The 19,913-nt window shown below is 49.3% G+C and overlaps 1 protein-coding gene across 2 annotated transcripts; it reads right to left on the bottom strand.

Annotated features, from left to right (window-relative positions):
- Positions 1–316: 316 nt before the first annotated feature.
- On the bottom strand, positions 317–15,099 carry zgc:113149 (uncharacterized protein LOC541363 homolog). Of its 2 annotated transcripts, none has more exons than XM_056284015.1 (7): positions 15,040–15,099; positions 11,690–12,014; positions 9,597–9,691; positions 7,502–7,658; positions 6,690–6,842; positions 6,476–6,529; positions 317–6,294 (listed from the first exon to the last, which is right to left on the bottom strand). In XM_056284015.1, the coding sequence occupies exons 2-7, from the start codon at positions 11,832–11,834 to the stop codon at positions 5,393–5,395; spliced, it is 1,506 nt and encodes a 501-aa protein (XP_056139990.1). In that variant the 5' UTR covers positions 11,835–12,014; positions 15,040–15,099; the 3' UTR covers positions 317–5,392. The 2 variants fall into 2 exon arrangements, with proteins under 2 accessions (XP_056139990.1, XP_056139988.1); XM_056284013.1 differs by lacking the exon at positions 15,040–15,099 and adding an exon at positions 14,767–14,818.
- Between the last annotated feature and the right edge of the window lie 4,814 nt (positions 15,100–19,913).

Below are 19,913 nucleotides of genomic sequence, written 5' to 3' on the forward strand. Positions count from 1 at the left end.
AAAAATATGCCATTGTCAATAGCACGCGCCAACAAACAGGAAACTGGTATGACCGCTGCAGTAGAAACCGGAAGTCAGTGGACTACAGTTGTGCACAGGACGCATTGTCCTACTGTAAACTGATGGGGTGAACCGTCTCCCTCTGGTTTTACCTCCCTGACACCTGGTGATAAATAGAATGACCATTTGCAATGAAATGATGGACAAAGCTTTCAAACAAATCAGTGCTTAACAACCTTTCAGCGTTACTTCCCCTGGAAGACATACCTGAAACGAAGGCGAACGGTGAAAAGATTCACATTATCTCGAGTGACTGTGGGGGCAATATATTCTTTATTCACAAATGGAACTGAAACTGGTTAGATACATTTGGTAGAAGAGGAAGGATAACAGACAGAAAAGCTCGTTACTTCCATTCTCAAACTCACGGCATGTCATGTCCAGTGTAAGCACCTTTGATAACATCTCCACCAGGAAGCCTCAAGTGTACTATTGTTTATGTCATTTTCTTCTTAAAGTAATGTCTCAAATATTGGGTTTTCCAGGTCTGAAGACCACAGGCACCTTCTCATTTGCATAGCGTAAATGAAATTGAAAACCTTCTGAAGGTGCTTCCACACTGCAGGGTTTGGCCTCGGGCTAGTTAGCAGGACTAGCTTAATCTGTGGTGACACCTCAGCTTGATAGCCCCAAATTTAGTTCTCAGGCTCATATTTTTTTGTCTTAAAACACTGGACTTAAATTTGACCACCGGTAACGTGACAGTCCACATAATGCAGTGAGGTCATGTGAAGCTCCTCAAGTAGTGTTCTCAATCAGGTCCTCAGGTACCACCAGTACTGCTGGTTTTCGATTCAACCGGGTAGTTCCAACACATGCACGGGTTGTTCTGGGTGTAAAACCTCCTCGATTGGAGGCTGAATAACAGGAACAACAGGTTCCTGTATTGAACTTATATTATTTTTTTATATTTGGCCTTTAATTGAGTTCAGGGATGGTCTCAACAAAGTTATATTTGCTGACGGTTCAGCCAACATTTTTTTTCTATTAAGATGCTGTCTCATAGAATGGATTGGATGTCTGTTGACTCATATATATATATATATATATATATATATATATATATATATATATAATTTCATTTGCCATTTCTTCCTTCATTTGATAGCGACAGGTGAGAGAGACAGGAAAGGCAGGGGAGAGTGAGGGGATGACGTGTAGCAAAGAGGCCGGGCTGGATTCGAACCCAGGCCTCCGCTGTAAGGACTCAGGCTTATGTGGTGCCTACTCTACCAGGTGAGCCACCGGGGCGCCCCTACTCACATTTAATTTAACGCCTGTGTTTAAGCCTCGCACCAGCTTATTCGTTTGTCAGACATTTCAAATTTGCCACAACTCAAATTATTGTTACGCCAATTATCATTAGCCGTTGTTGGTTTCATGCCGAGGTGACTGAGGTGAGAGAACAGTCGGCAACAAAATCAGCCAACAGGAGCACGGTTAGCGGTGTCGCCTCACGGCAAGAAAATCTTGGGTTCGAAGCCCGGGGTTGTCCAACCTTGGGGTTCATCCCAGGTGGGTGGAGTTTGCATGCTCACCCCTTGTCTGCGGTGGGTTTTCCCCCACCATCAAAAAGACATGCATGTCAAGGTTAATACTCCTGTCTGTGCCCTTGACCGAGGCATGGCAAGACCAACTGGAGTTGGTCCCCGGGGGCTGCACAGCGGATGCCCACAGTGGGCTGTGTAGCTGTAGCTAGTAGCTTCACAGCTAGGGTGGGTTGAATGCAGTGCGTAATTTCCCTATGGGGATCATTAAAGTATATATATATATATACATGTTAAAAAAATAATCAAAAACTCCTGACATCCTGTTTGATTTTACCGATTTTCTGGGACTAAACCCCAAAAGTCCATTTTGCAATATGGTAGTGTCAACAAATTTCTTAGCTCGGGTTTAAAAGCAATGTGAAAGCACCTTTACAACCTCTTTAGGAATAGTACAAAAAGGAAGAGTGTTGGGATATGGAGCGGGGCTCTGTGGTGGAACAAAACCTACAGGATTTAAGTAAAATATATTGTCCGTTATTTCCAAGACAGGAAACTGAACCCAACTGACCTGTAAAACCTCACTATTCATTTGGAAGGTGCAATGAATGGTTACCTGCTGCAGTGGTTGTTAAAGTTCCCAGACAAACATTTACAAATTAATTTCCCCCATCTATTTTTTTTTCAAAAACACTTCTAGCTAGCTTTTTTTCTTCCTCAAGCATGTTGATCTTTTCTGAAAATCTGATTGGTGCCTTTCTAAAAAGAAAATGACTAAAAACAAAACAAGACTAGGTTCAAACCTAGCATATGGCTGGACCGCCACTAAGTTTAGAAAGCGGCTGTTTTGACGTTGGTTCTGTGAACAGCTGATGACGTCATAGAAACCTTCATGCCGATCTTGTTTGAAAGGGCAACGGCCAATAAGGAAGCTCCAACTCGGCCGGCCGACCAATGGGGACGCTCCATCACTCAGTCAGGGACGACATGTGTGGGGCTGGCCCCGCTGTGGCAGTCCCGCCAATAAGTCAAGTCAATTCTATTTGTATAGCCCATTACCACAAATCACAAATGTGCCTCAGTGGGCTTTACAGCAACATAAGACCCTGTCCGTAGACCCTCGCACTGGACAAGGAAATTGTTTCTGGGTCATTCAGACCAACTGGAACATGATTAGGTTGGTTAGCCGATTAACAAACTCCATTCGCCCTCTGTTAAAGTCTGCACCAAGTCTCAATCCACCTTAAAAATCACTATCATCTTCCCTGACTCTCTAAAACCCTTCGTCTTGAGCCGTTCAGCGCCACACAGAAGCACTTCCGGGCTCAGTAAGACAGGAATTTGGAATAAAGAAATGTTTACCTTGTGGTATTTTCATCACAATACTTTCAAGCCATTTAGTCGTACAGTTTAAAAAGGTCAACACAAGCGATCATTGCTAAACATTCACTACAGGGTTGTTCAGCGCGTAACTTTGTGTAAAGTAAACTTTGTTAATGGCTGAACAGAAAGTGAAGTGAACGGAGCCCTGGGGCCAATCTTTTCATATTCGATGTCCTCATGATCCCCCATCAGCCCTTATCAGTAAGAAAAGTAGATCGCAAAAAACCCCAACAAAAACAAAAAGAAACAACACGCTCTTATCTCTCAAACTACACATGACATGACAGTAAAAATCAATCTTTATGAGTTTTTTAAATGAAGCTAATCTTTCTAAAAGTAAAGGTAGTCTCTTTCTGACCACCAAACAGGATCGGTCTTTCATTTCCTCTTTCATTGACATTCATTCATTTATCCACATTTTTAAAAGCGTTTTCCAAACCGTGGGTTTGGCCACTTCGTCCGGGCCGCAGACTAAAATAAACGTCCTGGTTTAGTGCTTGAGGCTCTGAATTTGCCCGCCAAGTACAGCATTTATCATCAGCCTATGAGGGCTCTCTAACCTGATAAGCAGTCAATGTACTCCAGAAGCAAGATTTTTGCAGCTGAGCGTGAAATGGCCGGGATGAGAGTCAGCACCTCAAAGTCTGAGGCCATGGTTCTCTACCGGAAAATGGTGGATTGCTCCCTCCGAGTTGGGGAGGAGTTGTTGCCTCAAGTGAAGGAGTTCAAGTATCTCGGGTTCTTGTTCATGACTGAGGGTAGGATGGAGCGGGAGATTGACAGGTGGATTGGTGCAGCATCAGCAGTAATGCGGACGTTGTACTGGACCGTTGTGGTGAAGAGGGAGCTGAGCCAGAAGGCAAAGCTCTAAATTTACCAGTCAATCTTCGTTCCAACCCTCACCCATGGTCATGAGCTTTGGGTAGTGACCAAAAGGGTGAGATCGTGGATACAAGCAGCTGAAATGAGTTTCCGCCGTAGGGTGTATGGGCTCAGCCTTAGAGATAGGGTGAGGAGCTCGGACATCCGGAGGGAGCTCGGAGTAGAGCCACTGCTCCTTCCCATCGAAAGGAGCCAGTTGAAGTGGTTCGGGCATCTGATTAGGATGCCTCCTGTGCACCTTCCTTTGGAGGTTTACCAGGCGCAGCCAACTGGGCGGAGACCCCGAGGTAGACCCAGAACTTGCTGGAGGGACTACATGTCTGGTCTGGCCTGGGAGCGCCTTGGGATCCCCCGGGAGGAGCTGGGGGGCATTGCTGGAGAGAGGGACGTCTGGAGTGCCCTGCTTGGCTTGCTGCCGCTGTACCTGACCCCGGAGAAGCGGCTGAAGATGAATGAATGAATGAATGTACTCCACAATTCACAAACCAGCAGCCCGACACCTACTGGAAGTCTAGACGGGGGAGGTGAATGAACGAGGAAAACTTGATCCTCCCTTAATGACTGCTGTTAAAAGTGCCCCTCAGCAAGGCACTTTACCCCAAACAACTTAAATATCCGGCGTTAGAATACTGCAGTTGAACTGAGCAGCTCCAGGATGCAGACGTGTGTAAATGAATAGATGTGAAGCGGCATTGGTGCAGAAGGAAAGTCTGGTTTTCGGCCCATCCTCCCTGGATAAATTCAGCTTTAAGTAAAACTGACAAGCATTTGGTTGGTGGCTTTTAGCATCTCTACGTTGTGTTCACCAATAACAACGTCCGTCCAGCCTTGGTCTGTCTGTCTCTCTCTCTTCTGGTCACTTGAGAACCTCCCGTCTCTCTCTCTCTCGCTCACTCAGGAAATCAGAGAATTCCAGTGAACTCTGCCGACGTGTGTGAGACAAACATGGACGTGTGCGTGTGTGTGTGTGCATTTTATGCCTTTTATTCTTGTGGGAACCCAATATCCTCATAAGTACAGTAAAAGTCCGAGCCACCTTCCTAAAATGTCCCCATTAGGAAAAGGGTTATTTCTAGGCTAGCGTTTTTAGTTCATGGCGAGGGTTACAATTGAGGATATGGTTAAGCTGAAGTCTAGTATTTAAGTTAGGCATTAGAATTAGGCTGAGGAGTAAGGGTTAGGTTTAATTTTTTTTTGTTTTTTTTGTTTTTTGGTTCAGCTTAGGGTTAATTTAAGGGATTGGGGAAGTAGGATTTTGAGTCTAACCAAAATTTTCCATCCCCAATGTGTGTGTGTGTGCGCACTGGTAAAATTTAACATGTACAACACCATATACATCATAATAAACAAATTAACTACCTGTGTGTCCAGCAGCCACAGCGGCTTTGAAACCAAACATCCAACAGTGTCTCTGACTATTTGAGCGGCCAGCTGGACTTCCAGTCTGGTAGCAAACCTCCACCTCATGCTTGGTTTTGTGCTGAAGAGATGTCTTGACATGTAGCCCATCTCTTCTCTGTAAATAAAAACATCTTCCTCCTTCTTTTCCTCATCCTCTCTCTTCATATGTGTCCCGTCTCTCAGAGCTGGGGGCCAGGTTGGTGTGGTGCTGCGTTGTGTCCGTGGTTGGGCTTCTCCCTGAGCATAGCCAGAGCCGTGATGGAGAAATCCTTCAAGATGTCCACTGTCTCCTTCTGTAGCATCAGGGACTCCTGGACAAACTCCTGCTGGCTCTCCACCAGCAGCTGGACGGACTGGGCCAGGCTGTCCAGGGACTGAGACACCGATTCCAAAAGCCTCCTGCTGGCCTGCTGCTGCTGGAGGCTTTGGGAGGCCAGCTGGGCCACATGTTCCTGGGCCCTGACAGAGGAAGCGCCAGGGGGCAGAGAGTAGGGGATGGAACCTAAGGAGGAGGAGAGACGGTTCGGTGGGAGGAGAGATGAGGAGGAAGGTTGGGAGTAGGATGTTACAGGAGGAGGGTGGAGCGAAGAGGAGGAGACAGAGCAGGAAGGAGGACCGGTGGAGGAAGAAGCGGTGGCGCTGGGGTAGGAAGGAGGCGGCGGCAGGGATGAAGAGGCAGCCGCGGGGTCAGTGGTCGTACCATTGGCAGCACAAAGAACAGAAGGGGAGGAGTAGGAGTTGAGGGGTGAAGAGGGGCGGGGAGCAGACAGCGAGGAGGCCAGGACAGAGGAGGAGGAGTTGGTGGGGGATTGTGGAGGAGCCAGAGAGGATGAGGAGGAAGGCTCTGAGTTGGAGGAAGAAGGGAAACCTGAGGAGATGGAGGCTGTTCGCGGGGGAGGTCTGGAAGAGGAAGCGCTGTAGGAGGAGGCGTTGTTGCGGGAGTAGGTGTGGAACGGTTTGCTCCTCAGCAGTGGGTTGTCAGGGAGCGACTCCAGGGGATTGGAGGAGGAGGAGGGGGGGCAGAAGGTACCGGGGTGAGAGGAGAACGTGGTGTCTTCATCGTCATAGTCCATGGTTTGCTCTGGTGAACACACACAAAATTCATGAGTGCTTCCATAACGGCATTTAACTTGCAGAACAAAATGAGCAGGGGACTCAACCCTGTGTGAACCATCCGCCATCTCACAGCTAATTTTGTCCTACAACCTAAAGACCTGAAAAAAAGACCTGAAATAAAACATTGAAGAAAACTAGACGGTTACCTCCATCTGCAGCCATTTCAAACTCAAACTCAGGAGAGGAGTGGAGCGGATCTCCTGTTTAGCGAGAAAAAAGAAGAAGTGCATCAGTAAAACTGGGCAGCAGTACCAAACACGTTCTATGATGGCAGGTCGGTTCACGTCTTCGTTCCGACGTAGAGGACGCCGTAGTACATGACGAGGTGCATTTTACTACCATGTAACAAATATGACTCACCACCGAGCTCTTTCTCTGGGGAGGAGAGGGGCGAGAGGTCGAAGGAGGCTCCTCCGGGTAACGGGAGGGAGTTGGTGTCTGTGTTGAGGTAGAAGGGTGAGGGAGGAACAACGTTACGGCGTCGAGTCCCGATGTCTTCGTCCAGGTCGTAATCTGACAATATGAAAACATGAAAACCAATCACTTCCTGTGAGTCCGTCGCTCCTCTTTTCATTTTAATACTTTGGTGTTTTATGGAGTTTCTTCAAAAAACTCTACTGGGCGTCTGGGTAGTGTAGCGGTCTATTCCGTTGCCTACCAACACGGGTATCGTCGGTTCAAATCCCCGTGTTACCTTGGGCTTGGTAAAGCGTCCCTAAAGACACAACTGGCCGTGTCTGCGGATGGGAAGCCAGATGTGGGTATGTGTCCTGGTCGCTGCACTAGCGCCTCTGGTCGGTTGGGGCTCCTGTTGGGGGGGGGGGGGGACTGGGGGGAATAGCGTGATCCTTCCACGTGTTACATCCCCCTGGTGAAACTCCTCACTGTCAGGTGAAAAGAAGCGGCTGGTGACTCCACATGTATCGGAGGAGGCAGGTGGTAGTCTGCAGCCCTCCCCGGATCGGCAGAGGTCGGAGCAGCGACCGGGGCGGCTTGGAAGAGTAGGGTAATGGAATTAAACTGTAGTAAACCGTTATTCTAATGGCCCAAGATTCCCACCAGTCGCCAGCATGTTTTTGCTGTGAATCCAGTCAGAGGAAACACCACCTGCATCTACAGTCTTACAACCCCCCCAACACATACACCTCCTTCTCTGTCCCTGTCCTACTTACCTGCTCCAGGAGTCATCAATAGTATCTTGTGGACCATCCTCTCCACGGGACCCAGGTTCTTCTTCCTTAGGTTGGATCCCTGGGGGCCCCTGAAAGCTGCCATGCGTCGCTTTCCATCACACTTGAGGTCCGCCCACTTCTTCATAATCTGACGCACCTGAGGGAAGACAGGAGTTCCTTTACACAAGCAGTTTTAGCTGGAGTAATACAGCTGCTGTCATCTTTACTGTTTCTACAGCTGGATGTCAGCTTTTCCGGTCCCCGTGAGGCAGATCTCACCCAGCGCTGGACTGTTCATCCACTAACAAACAGGGGTGGGGAACTGGGTAGAAACTGTTGTGACCCAGGTACATTTTACCTTTATCAGTTATGTTATCTTTTTAATCACCGGCTTTATTTTGTAGATTTTGGACAGGGGACCACTGCTGGACTCAAGCTTTACAACAGTGTCTTATGGGACAAGTGAACAGGAGTGCTAGGGCCCCGACACACCAGGACCGTTGGCCAATGTCGAGCCATCGGTGAGTGTCTGTGACCCTAGTTCGGTGTGTCCTGCACCATCGGCACTAGTCGGACTCCTGTCAGCAGCTTTTTGGCCGATTCAGCATGTTGAATGGGCGGAGCCTGTTGGTGAGCGTGATCACTCTGATTGGCTGTTCAGCTTAGCGAATCAGCACAGAACGTACATGCTAGTTGGCCGTCGGCTGTAGTCTTTGCGGTGTGTTCAAGTGCTACTTTTTGGCCCAGACGGCAGGCGATGTGAGGTGATGCAACAGTCGGCCTTCGTCGCCGCTGGTCTCTGGTGTGTCTGGGCCCTTAAATGTGTCCTTTAAACAACCCCCCCCCCCCCCCAGTGTCTCAGTCAGACTGTGTCCATGACTGTGCATTATCTATGACTTGTCTATTGTGCTGGCTGGCTAGTTTCTGGATGGTTCTCAAATAAGGTTGAATCAGTTCATCTGGATACAAACGTGTCCAGATGAACTGATTCAACCTTCTTTGATTTTCCCAGCTGAATTATTGAGCATGCGTCAAGACATTATGGATGGTTGCTACTTCCTATGGTAAGTACAGGCTGCTCATTCCTGGAGGCTGAACCAGGAAGTAGATCAACAAGGTCATCCACCATTGATCATATTGGACATTTCACATTATAACTTTTAACTTTCACTTTTGGTTTCCATTCCCAAATTCGTGGTTGGGTTAAATTAAGACCTGTTGAAACATGTCTGACACTCCTGTTCAGTTGTCCCATAAGACACCGCTGTAAAGTTGAGTCCAGCAGTGGACCCATGTCCAAAATATATAAAGCCAGGCTAATAAATGATATCATTACTGACGTATCATAATGTCAAATGTCTTTATGCTCAGTAATCCAGGTAAGAAAATCAAAGAAAGGTGAATCAGTTCATCTGGACTCAACGTTTATTGAGAGAAACGTTTCATCTCTCATCTAAGGGCCCAGACACACCAAATCGACTAGCGGTGACGAAGGCCGACTGTTGCGTCGCCTCACGTCTGGACCACAAAGTAGCACTTGAACACACCGCAAAGACTACAGCCGACGGCCCTGATTCGCTAGCTTAGCACTGATTCGCTAAGCTGAACAGCCAGAGTGATCTCTCTCATCGATGTGCTCCGCCGACTCAACATGCTGAATCGGCCGAAAAGCTGCCAACAGGGGTCCGACTAGTGCCAACGGTGCGGAACACACCACAAAAACTAGGGTCACAGACACTCACCAATGGATCAACATTGGCCGACGGCCGACCTGGTGTGTCACGGCCTTAGTGACCTCTTCAGTCTCAACTGACTGCAGGTTATAAGGGTGGGGACACCTGCAGTCACTGTGTTGTTTATAAGGGTGGGGACACCTGCAGTCAGGTGAGACTGAAGAGGTCATTTAGATGATGAAACGTTTCTGTCAATAAACTTCACGTCCAGATGAACTGATTCAACCTTCTTTAGCAATGTCAGATGGTCTAGCTAACTTCTTGGTTTTCATTTTTAAGCCTCTCGAGCTTCGCTGGACACGTCCTAACACCGAGGCCCTACAGTAAAACCTCAGGGGGAAACAGTAATACTGTGAGATGACCTCTCTGTGGTTCTCTCCCAGGTCGTTGATCTGCTCCGTTATGTCCGCCCACGTCTGCTTCTTGGCTTCAGCAGAAACGCCATGGTTAAACTTTTCTGCAGACAGACAGGAAGCCACAGAGAGGCACACAGACACAAAAAGCAGAAGGAGAGACAAGCAGGCAGACAGGGAGAGAGGAAGGAGATAAAAGAAGGGGGTGATCGCTATCAGTAACAAGTGAAGATGAGTGATGAAGTTAAAATGAATACGGTTTATTACAACCATATAATGACCATGAATCCGTAAGAGCACCACTCCCACATCAGAGAGCAGTCATGTGACTTTTATCCGGTCACGTTCATCTGCGTTTATCATGGGAAGGTCAAAACTGGAGGAAGCCCAACACCTTTCAGACTTCTAGAGTAGGTCAGTTATCATCTCTATAATTCCCTGGGGCTGTCACCATCATGAAATTTTAGCTGACAATTAATTGTCATACAAATAATCGCGATTAATGATTTTTAAAAAAATTTGCCCCCCCCCCCTTCTCCCCAGTTGTACTTGGCCAATTACCCTATTTTCTGAGCCGTCCCGGTCACTTCGAGACTTTGACTGTGGAGTCCAGTCCGTGGCAAGGTAAATGTACTGTTAAGCTCATGTATGGGGTCATATTTGAGCTTGACCACGTGTTTGTAGTGGCTGAGGAAAAGTCCGTTTCTTTTAAGTCCTTGATAACATCGTCCTTCACTTGGTTGTATAAATCGGGGGTTGCAGTTTTGGAGATGTATGTTTTGCAATATTTCTTTAAATACAGGTTTTTCAACCGTATTGAATGGCTGCATTTCTCTGGCTATATACCGTCTGTTAACGTGCACCATCTGGTACTGTCACGATTATATTTAGACACTCGTCCGAAAGCTTCAGGAACAGCCAACTGCTGGAATGGAACGGCGGCGGCGGCAGCTGTCTTTCCAAGTTTGGTGAATTGGGTGGGGTGGTGGATCCATCCATCCACCCATCCATCCATTATCCAAGCCGCTTATCCCAATTGGGGTTACGGGGATGCGGGAGCCTATCCCAGCAGTCATTGGGCAGCAGGCGGGGAGACACCCTGGACAGGCCACCAGACCATCACAGGGCCCACACACACACACACACATTCATACTTAGGGACAATCTAGTACGGCCGATTCACCTGATCTACATGTCTTTGGACTGTGGGAGGAAACTGGAGCCCCCGGAGGAAACCCACCCAGACACGGGGAGAACATGCAAACTCCACACAGAGGACGACCTGGGATGACCCTCAAGGTTGGACTACCCCAGGGTTCGAACCCAGGACCTTCTTGCTGTGAGGCGACCGTGCCAACCACTGCGCCACCGTGCCGCCTGGTGGATGCGTAGATGGTTTTGTGAATGTGTGGTATTAGCACTTTTGACCGCCACCTTTTTGCTGCAAATCTGACAAATGGCCTCCTCCAAGTTATCAGACTCCGTCTTCATCTGGCTTAAAACCAACATGTGCCCACAGCGCCACTGTGGTGTTTGGCTTTGCAACTACGTCCATGATGTGAATGTCAGCAGATGCTCGTCGGATATTATAGAATAAGCCTCTCAAGATAAACAGTTTGTTGGAGCCAATTCGCCACTCATGTGCCAGGGGCGCAACAAGATGACGCCATTAAAAGACCGCCAGTCAAACAACAAAGGGTGGAAAACGAGGTGGGAAGAGTGATGGAAACATGACACTTCTGTTAGTTTCATCCAGCTGAACGGAAACGGTTCTGACGATTATCCAAAATGATCGCGGTCAGGCGATGATGTATAATTGTGAAAGCTCTACAAATACCTCATAAGAAGTAATTCCAGTTTCTTTACTGAACTTGTTCAGTTGGTGGGTCTCCGTGTGTTCTTTGGGGCACAGTACAGCTTGTTTTCTAGTCTGACCGGTATCTAGTTACGTACACTTGTAGGCCCAGGTGGATGAGCTGATCTCCATGGAGTCCTATAGGGTAAGCATAGTGCTGAAATGACCCAACACACTCACTCACTCACTCAATCGCTCGCTGTGGGACTGGCTTCACCGTGTACCAAGCACCCCCAAACACACTTACTGAGGATTATGTATCGGTTCCTCTTCACCTCCTCCAGGAGCACTTTGATCTCGTTGAAGGAGAAGCGTGGTTTGGCTCTCAGTACTGCTCGTGCTCCCCCCACCTTCTTCACCTCCTCATCTTCCTCCAGCCACACGCTCGACATGACTCCCTTTCTCTTCCTCGCTCTCTCCTCCAGCCCGCAACAGTTCAATCCAGTTCAGTCCTGTGGAATCCGGTTCCACAGTTTAACTCAGATGACGGCCTACCAGGATCACCTGTCCCCAATTCATGATCCAGCGTTTTCCAGTTCGGTCTGGTCCAGGCCTGCCGTAGACTGCAACACCTGAGAGAGAGAGAGAGAGAGAGAGAGAGAGAGAGGGAGAGAAGAGCGAGAGACTGGAAAATGAACAAGAGGAAGAGTGAGACGATGTGAGAGATGAAGACCAAGAGAAAGGGATAACTTGTCAAGAGAAAATAAAGGCACTGAGAAGGCAGAAAAAGAGGATAGACAACGACGACTAAGTGATGAGTACACATTGCGTAGGGTCAAGTCAAGTCGAGAGAGAGGGAAAACAACATAATAAAGAAACGCATTCACCAGGGTCTTATACCTGCTTTCCATTTCAAAGATGTGCCGTCGTTTTCCAGATTAGCACGAGAGCTCTGCAAGCAAAGTCATTTAAATATTTCACTCATTTACTCAGAGAGCCAAGAGTCAAAGTGTCAGTAGCTATGACCAACGCTTCACCCCAACAACTGTCTGACGGAAACAGGGCCAAGCACACCTCAATGCGAAACATTCGTGGTCTATATATAAATACGCCAACGTCGACCGCGTATATTTATTCTGTGTGTGCACTTGTTTACTCCAACTCAGGGTTGCGCGGCACTGGAGTCTATCCCAGCATGCATTGGGGGAAAGCAGGAGGACTCTGGACAGATCACCTGTCCATCATAGACCACACACACCATTCATACTGATGGACAATTTAAACTCTCCCGTTCACCTAAGACCGTCTTTGGACTGGTGGTGAAACCGAAGTACCAGGCGAAACATGCAAACGCCACCCAGAAGGAGCAGGCTTGATGCCGGACCTTGTTGCCGCGAGGCCGCAGTTCTAACCAGTACGCAACTGCAACCGCATTTCAATACAGGTGTTCATTCATTCATTATCCAAACCGCTTATCCTTACTCAGGGTGGCGGGGATGCTGGAGTCTATCCCAGCAGTCATTGGGCGGCAGGCGGGGAGACACCTTGCACAGGCCACCAGACCATCACAGGGCTAAATAGTGTGTGAGAGAGTGTAGCTGAGAACTATGGCCTACAAACCCTCTCATAAGGCCATGTAGGCCATAATTCTCATAATTCACAGCTACACTCGTACACGCTATCAAACCTTCTCACGCAATACAGGTGTTTTCATGTGAACTTTGTTACTTTGAATACAAAGGGCTTGATGGAAATAGAAAATATCTGATAAAAATACCCCAAACTGCCATTAAAGTTGTTACATTTGTTTTCTAAGCCTTTTGATAATGTGACAAATTGCAATGGAAATCCATTTATCAAATAAAAATGAAACACATAAGAGAATTTAATCACATGATCAGCTGTCTCCTAATCTCGTCATGTGACCAATGGGGGATGGACGGTGACAGATCGATGGCCAGAAAAGGAAATAAAAACCTTTTGTCTGACAGGAAGAAAACACAATAGCAACATTAGATAAGACACCGTCGCATAACGCTGCTTATTTATCAAGCGCATTAGTGATTTACATAGCACCATAACATACCCCCGGTGCACCCACGGACCGCATCACATGCGCCCATCGGCTGAGCCAAAAGGGCAAGAAAACCTTTTCCTATCTCTGGACTTTGCGCCTTTTTTGTCTGCCGGCTGTGGAATATGGACGCCTGACTCTGGGACACATGGGCCTGCGTTCAGGGTTTTGCTCAGGCAGATCTGAGGGACGTACACGTTGATTAACATGTTTTGTGTTGTTTTGTTTTTTTACAAAATGAAACATGTCAAGTGACAACCTTATCCTTATCTATATCCTTATCCATATCCCTATCCTTATCCAGCTGTCTGCAAATGCTGTTTCTGGGCCCAACACCATGGAAGGCCAGACTACGCAAAGGGACACTTTCCAACCGGACAAGTTCTTGCTGCTCTACCTTCCAGTTTAGCAGAATAACCCAGAGTCATGGTAAAGAACCACTTCTCAGATCCTTCCCGTACTGTAGTTCTGACATAACGTTGCAGCAAGTTATGTGCCTTTGAGAACTTTTCACCTTCCATGCATTGTCTGCACCCACTTGATGCAACGTAGGGTGCTCCTACACACGTAAGAAGGGGGCTCCTACACACGTAAGGGGGCTCCTACACACCTAAGAAGGGGGCTCCTACACACGTAAGAAGGGTGCTCCTACACACCTAAGAAGGGTGCTCCTTACACTGCTACCGGAGCGTGGGCACCACTGACACACGCCTCCCTCCAACATCACACCAAATACCGAGGGGAGAGCAACACCACGAGGGTGGTACAGAGGAGCCGATAAGCGGCCGCAGGTCACCGACTCCGGCACACCAAATCCAGTTTCCGTGATTCGAGCCGACTGGCCACGTGACGTCAGTCGAGCCAATCAGCTGCGGACTTCCTGGTCTTTGTTGTTCCTCGTGCCTGCCGCCCCCTCCCTACGATTTGCTCGCGCACGGAAGAGAAGGAGCGACCCGCGAGCTCCGCCATCATCCCGGTGTCGCTCCGTGACTGACGGCCGGTCCCGGTCCCCGGACGCGAGCCGGCCGTCCTCCGCGCCAATCACTCGCGAATACGGGGTCGCGTCCGACGGCCGCCGGACCGGATCGGCTGCACGCCGAACAAACCGCGCGTTTTTCGCGGCCGTCGGCTTTTCCGCGGACAGAGGACGAAATGTCGGCGGGGCTCCGCGGCGACGAACCGCCGCGAAGAACCGCCGCGCCGGAGCCAGACCCGGATCTCCGGGACGCGCCAACGGTACGCGGGCCGTCCGTAATCCCGGGTCAGGGACGGTAAACCGAGTTCGGATCCCGTCCCGAGAAAGTAATTACCAGTTTAAATGACGCGTTTTCTCCGCCGCTGTCTCCTCCTCCTCCCTCCGTGGCTCCCGAAAGTTCGGAGTGACGAGAAGAAGGGAATGCGCAGACTCGACCGAGCGCGTTTTTTTTTTTTTTTTTTTTGTACCCACGAACGCGCAATATTTTCCGGCGGCACGCCCCCCGGATGGCCTGACCCCAGTGTGCACCAACCATCCCCACCCTCAAAACACCCAGACCCCAACACACCCAAAACACGAATTCTGCAAGATTCACTGATTTACTTACTCCGAATTCCTCCAAAATTCCCCAAGCTGCTGCCAAGGCGGTCGGCACGCTTCACTCCCGACCTCACGTCACGCCATCGCCACCCCTGCGCGCCGGGTCACGCTCTCAGGGGCCACGCGCACACATACACGATACCTGATTAACTTTTTATTCATCACAATAATCGTAAATACACAAACACTCTGCCATCAATGTCACAGTCATGAGTTGACGTACTTGGTTAGGCCTGAGGTCAACAAATATCACTTTCATATCACAGTGCCACATCTATCACAATAGGACGGGGTAGCCGAGAGGCACTTCTCGCAGCAGTGAAGGCCGGGACTCATTTACAGCAGTATAATTAATAAGCTTGTTATCACTGAGGCTGGATAAAAAAAAAAACAACTGCCCACTCATCACAGCTGGGGGTAACATTACAGTAAAGTCTAGGGGTGCTGAATGCCACATAAACAACGTCCAGACAGGGCGCAATCTTATCCCGGCGAACTGTGATTCGTGGACGAATTATCTGTGAAACTTGCTGAGATCCGAGCTCCTCGTGGCTCCCGCAACCTCTCCCCCGACGTCTCCCCTCCATTTTGCATCGACGTCGGGAGGAAGAACGGTGAGGGAAGATGGAGGGGAGAGGACGGGCAGGGAAAGGGACGCGCAGCCTCCGCGTCCGTCCGCTGGGCGTCGCCCTTGCTCTTCCTCTCAGGGCAAATGCGTGTTTCTTTCACACGGAGCACTACCCGCGTCGGCCGGTAGAGGGCGCCAACACGACTGTTTTCAGAACATTTGAGTTATTTTGATGATGGGTGTTTTACATGGTGTTGACGTTGGCAAGTATTCCCGTTGCCACCAAGCCCACAGTTAAAGATACATGCCACACATGCCTGCTTGTGAGTTGCACTAATGGAAAGGTGGCTTTTCGGAGTGTGTAATGTAGGACGGGCGGGGAGCGGCCACAGTAACCCACAGCATACATTAGCGTACTAATTTCCAGCATACGGTAGAAGAAAACCAGCATGGAGAGCAGAGCACAGCAGAGAAGAAGAAGAAGCGAGCGATCTATCGCTTCATGAGGTTGTTGGCTTTCTGGTTGGCAGCATCGATCCGGGACACATTGAGAATAGCCTGAAGAAAGAAGAGGGAAAAAAAAGAGGGAACAGAGTGAGAGACTGGAGGCCGGTGGGAAATTGTGTGTGTGTGTGTGTGTGTGCGCGCGTCTGTAAGCCCGCGTATAAGTGTATCAGGTATCTGTGGCTATTGGAGGGTTCGTCCGATCTTTTCTTGGGCAACAGCTGATCCCCTTCACATTACCTCTCGGTTTTAACTGGGGTCCCCAGACGGCGTCCGGATGTGGGCCATTTCAGGCAGTGATGCGGCACTGATGGCCTTCTTCTGGCCCTGACAAAACGGATGTGAGCCTGAAGTGGCCCACATGTGTAATAGCAAATATGGCCCAGATATGCCAAATCAAATGTGGGCCTTTTTTGGCAAAGATGCGGTGTTCTGAGCAACATGTGGTCTGGATGTGACCCGGAAGCGCCCCGTGTGGTAAATGGTGAGTATGGCTCAAATATCACAAAACAAATATGGCCACCTTTGGCAAATATGTGGCACATGCGGCATTGCTATGGCTTGGTTCTGGCCCAGATCTGGCAAACAGCGGCGGACCACCCGAGTGCCATCATTCCACGCGGAACGTGGGCCGGATGAAAGAAAGATGGAAGTCGGGTGTGGGACGGGTCCGGACCACAGCAGTTTTGCTGTCTGGGATGGGCTCCAGCATCCCCGCAACCCTGAGAGTAGGATGAGCGGTTTGGATAATGGATGGAACGGATGTATCTAAGTGTTACTTCTCACATAACGTGTGTACGCGGTAGTCCTGCGTAACTCACTGGGTAAGAGCAAGACGACGACACTGTCAGGGTTAAAGGTCACAGTGAGGTCGTAGTGTTGAGGCTCAGTTGAGGTCATTTGCGAGGGTTCACACGAGCGGTGTGAAGGTGAACGCCTCCTAGCTAAGGTTTACGGGATTTTCGTGGGGACACGCTGATTCAGAAATTGAACTCTTGAGAAAATCCGGTGGGTGATGAGGCAGCGGCAGGCCTGCTGGACTCGGTGTTCAGTCCAAAACCATGAACATGTGGTCAGCGCTCTTCAGTGGTGTCTGCTCCTTCTCCAGACGCCCGTCCTGGTATGAAGCATTGTTTTTACTGTAGTAGATGAAGACATCAGTCAGATGAGGCTTTCTCACATGGATGCAGGCCTGGTCTGCAGCTTCTTCTCTCTCCATCTTGGTCTGCAGCTTCATCTCTCTCCATCTTGGTCTGCAGCTTCATCTCTCCCCATCCTGGTCTGCAGCTTCATCTCTCCCCATCCTGGTCTGCAGCTTCATCTCTCTCCATCCTGGTCTGCAGCTTCATCTCTCTCCATCTTGGTCTGCAGCTTCATCTCTCTCCATCCTGGTCTGCAGCTTCATCTCTCTCCATCCTGGTCTGCAGCTTCATCTCTCCCCATCCTGGTCTGCAGCTTCATCTCTCTCCATCCTGGTCTGCAGCTTCATCTCTCTCCATCCTGGTCTGCAGCTTCATCTCTCTCCATCCTGGTCTGCAGCTTCATCTCTCCCCATCCTGGTCTGCAGCTTCATCTCTCCCCACCCTGGTCTGCAGCTTCATCTCTCTCCATGCTGGTCTGCAGCTTCATCTCTCTCCATCCTGGTCTGCAGCCTCATCTCTACCCATCCTGGTCTGCAGCTTCATCTCTCCCCATCCTGGTCTGCAGCTTCATCTCTCCCCACCCTGGTCTGCAGCTTCATCTCTCTCCATGCTGGTCTGCAGCTTCATCTCTCTCCATCCTGGTCTGCAGCCTCATCTCTACCCATCCTGGTCTGCAGCTTCATCTCTCTCCATCCTGGTCTGCAGCTTCATCTCTCTCCATCCTGGTCTGCAGCCTCATCTCTCTCCATCCTGGTCTGCAGCTTCATCTTTCTCCATCCTGGTCTGCAGCTTCATCTCTCTCCATCCTGGTCTGCAGCCTCATCTCTCCCCATCCTGGTCTGCAGCTTCATCTCTCTCCATCCTGGTCTGCAGCATCATCTCTCCATCCTGGTCTGCAGCTTCATCTCTCCCCATCCTGGTCTGCAGCTTCTTCTCTCCCCATCCTGGTCTGCAGCTTCATCTCTCTCCATCCTGGTCTGCAGCTTCATCTCTCTCCATCCTGGTCTGCAGCCTCATCTCTCTCCATCCTGGTCTGCAGCCTCATCTCTCCCCATCCTGGTCTGCAGCTTCATCTCTCTCCATCCTGCTTTTCTTCTTCTTTGCTATTCTATCAGTGCATGAATAATCCATCCATCCATTATCCAAATCGTTTATCCTGCTCCCAGGATCGCGCGGATGCTGGAGCCTATCTCAGCAGTCATTGGGCGGCAGGTGGGGAGACACCCTGAACAGGCCGCCAGGCCATCACACAGGGCCGACATGCACACACACACACACACACACACACACACACACACACACACACACACACACACACACACACACACACACACACACACACACACACACACACACACGCACAATGTAGTACGGCCGAGTCACCTGACCTACATGTCTTTGGACTGTGGGAGGAAACCGGAGCCCCCGGAGGAAACCACGCAGACACGGGGAGAACATGCAAACTCCACACAGAGGACGACCCGGGACGACCCCCAAGGTCGGACTACCCCGGGGCTCGAACCCAGGACCTTCTTGCTGTGAGGCGACCGCGCTAGCCACTGCGCCACCGTGCCGCCCTGCGTGAATAATGTTGCATCTATTTCTTTGTTTGTGTATTTCTTTCACGTTTTGTCCACATGGTCTCATATGAAGCATGGTTCAGAGTTGTTGTGTACAAAACACGCAACACAAATAATCATGACGGACCGACTGGTTTCCTGCACTACCGCACACTGCACCACCGGCAAGTCTGTCTGCTCGGTGGTGCAGTCTGTGAAGCATAGTATGACTAATTAACCCCTCCCCCCCCCCGCACACACACACATGGGAGCCGGCTGGGCGACTTGTTTTGTTGTTTCCTGGCCAAACACCCGGCTCACAGTGGGTAAACTGGAATGCTCCGGGAACGCTGGGACACGGCACATAGCCACACCGCTGACCACGTGGTGACACAGCCGCCCTTCACTTCCTGTGTCACCGCTAGCGGACCTGTCATGGTGGAGAGACCACTGAAAACTCGCGCTGAAGTAAAAGTACTGCTGCGTTACTGATCGTGTACTCGAGTACGAGTAAAAGTATTGATGACGAAAATGGCTCCAGTAAGAGTAAATGGGTTTCTTAATGGAGAAACTACTCGAGTAATTACTTTGTGAGTTACTTTTGTTGTTTTCATGTCCACAAACTAAACATATGAAATATTCTTTAGTGCACATCATCAGAGACCAGCTGGACCAAACCACACCGGCCTCACTAACACTCAACACTTATAATAATGATAATAAACTTTTTTTATATCGCACCTTTCTGAACAGCTTTACTTATTCACACTGTCTCCACATTTAAACTTCTTTTTTTACCCTGTAACTGTTACTTGAGTGAAAATGGCCAAATAGAATACTTAGTTACCAATCAACTCAAGTAAAGGTACCATGATTTAGTCATACTTGTTACACTACTTGTTACACTACTTGTTACAGTACTTGTTACACTACTTGTTACACTACTTGTCACACTAGTTGTCACACTACTTGTTACACTACTTGTCACACTACTTGTTATACTACTTGTTACAGTACTTGTTACAGTACTTGTCACACTACTTGTTACACTACTTGTTACAGTACTTGTCACACTACTTGTTACACTACTTGTTACACTACTTGTCAC

Source organism: Lampris incognitus, chromosome 7 (genome assembly GCF_029633865.1).
Source record: "Lampris incognitus isolate fLamInc1 chromosome 7, fLamInc1.hap2, whole genome shotgun sequence".
Taxonomy (NCBI): domain Eukaryota; kingdom Metazoa; phylum Chordata; class Actinopteri; order Lampriformes; family Lampridae; genus Lampris; species Lampris incognitus.

Excerpts from the sequence above, each read along its gene's own strand:
- zgc:113149 (XM_056284015.1), bottom strand. The coding sequence starts at position 11,834 with ATGTCGAGCGTGTGGCTGGAGGAAGATGAGGAGGTGAAGAAGGTGGGG. Across the intron at positions 6,843-7,501 it reads ATTGATGACTCCTGGAGCAG|ATTACGACCTGGACGAAGAC; the intron begins GTAAGTAGGACA and ends TCATATTGTCAG. Across the intron at positions 6,530-6,689 it reads CCCAGAGAAAGAGCTCGGTG|GAGATCCGCTCCACTCCTCT; the intron begins GTGAGTCATATT and ends CTCGCTAAACAG.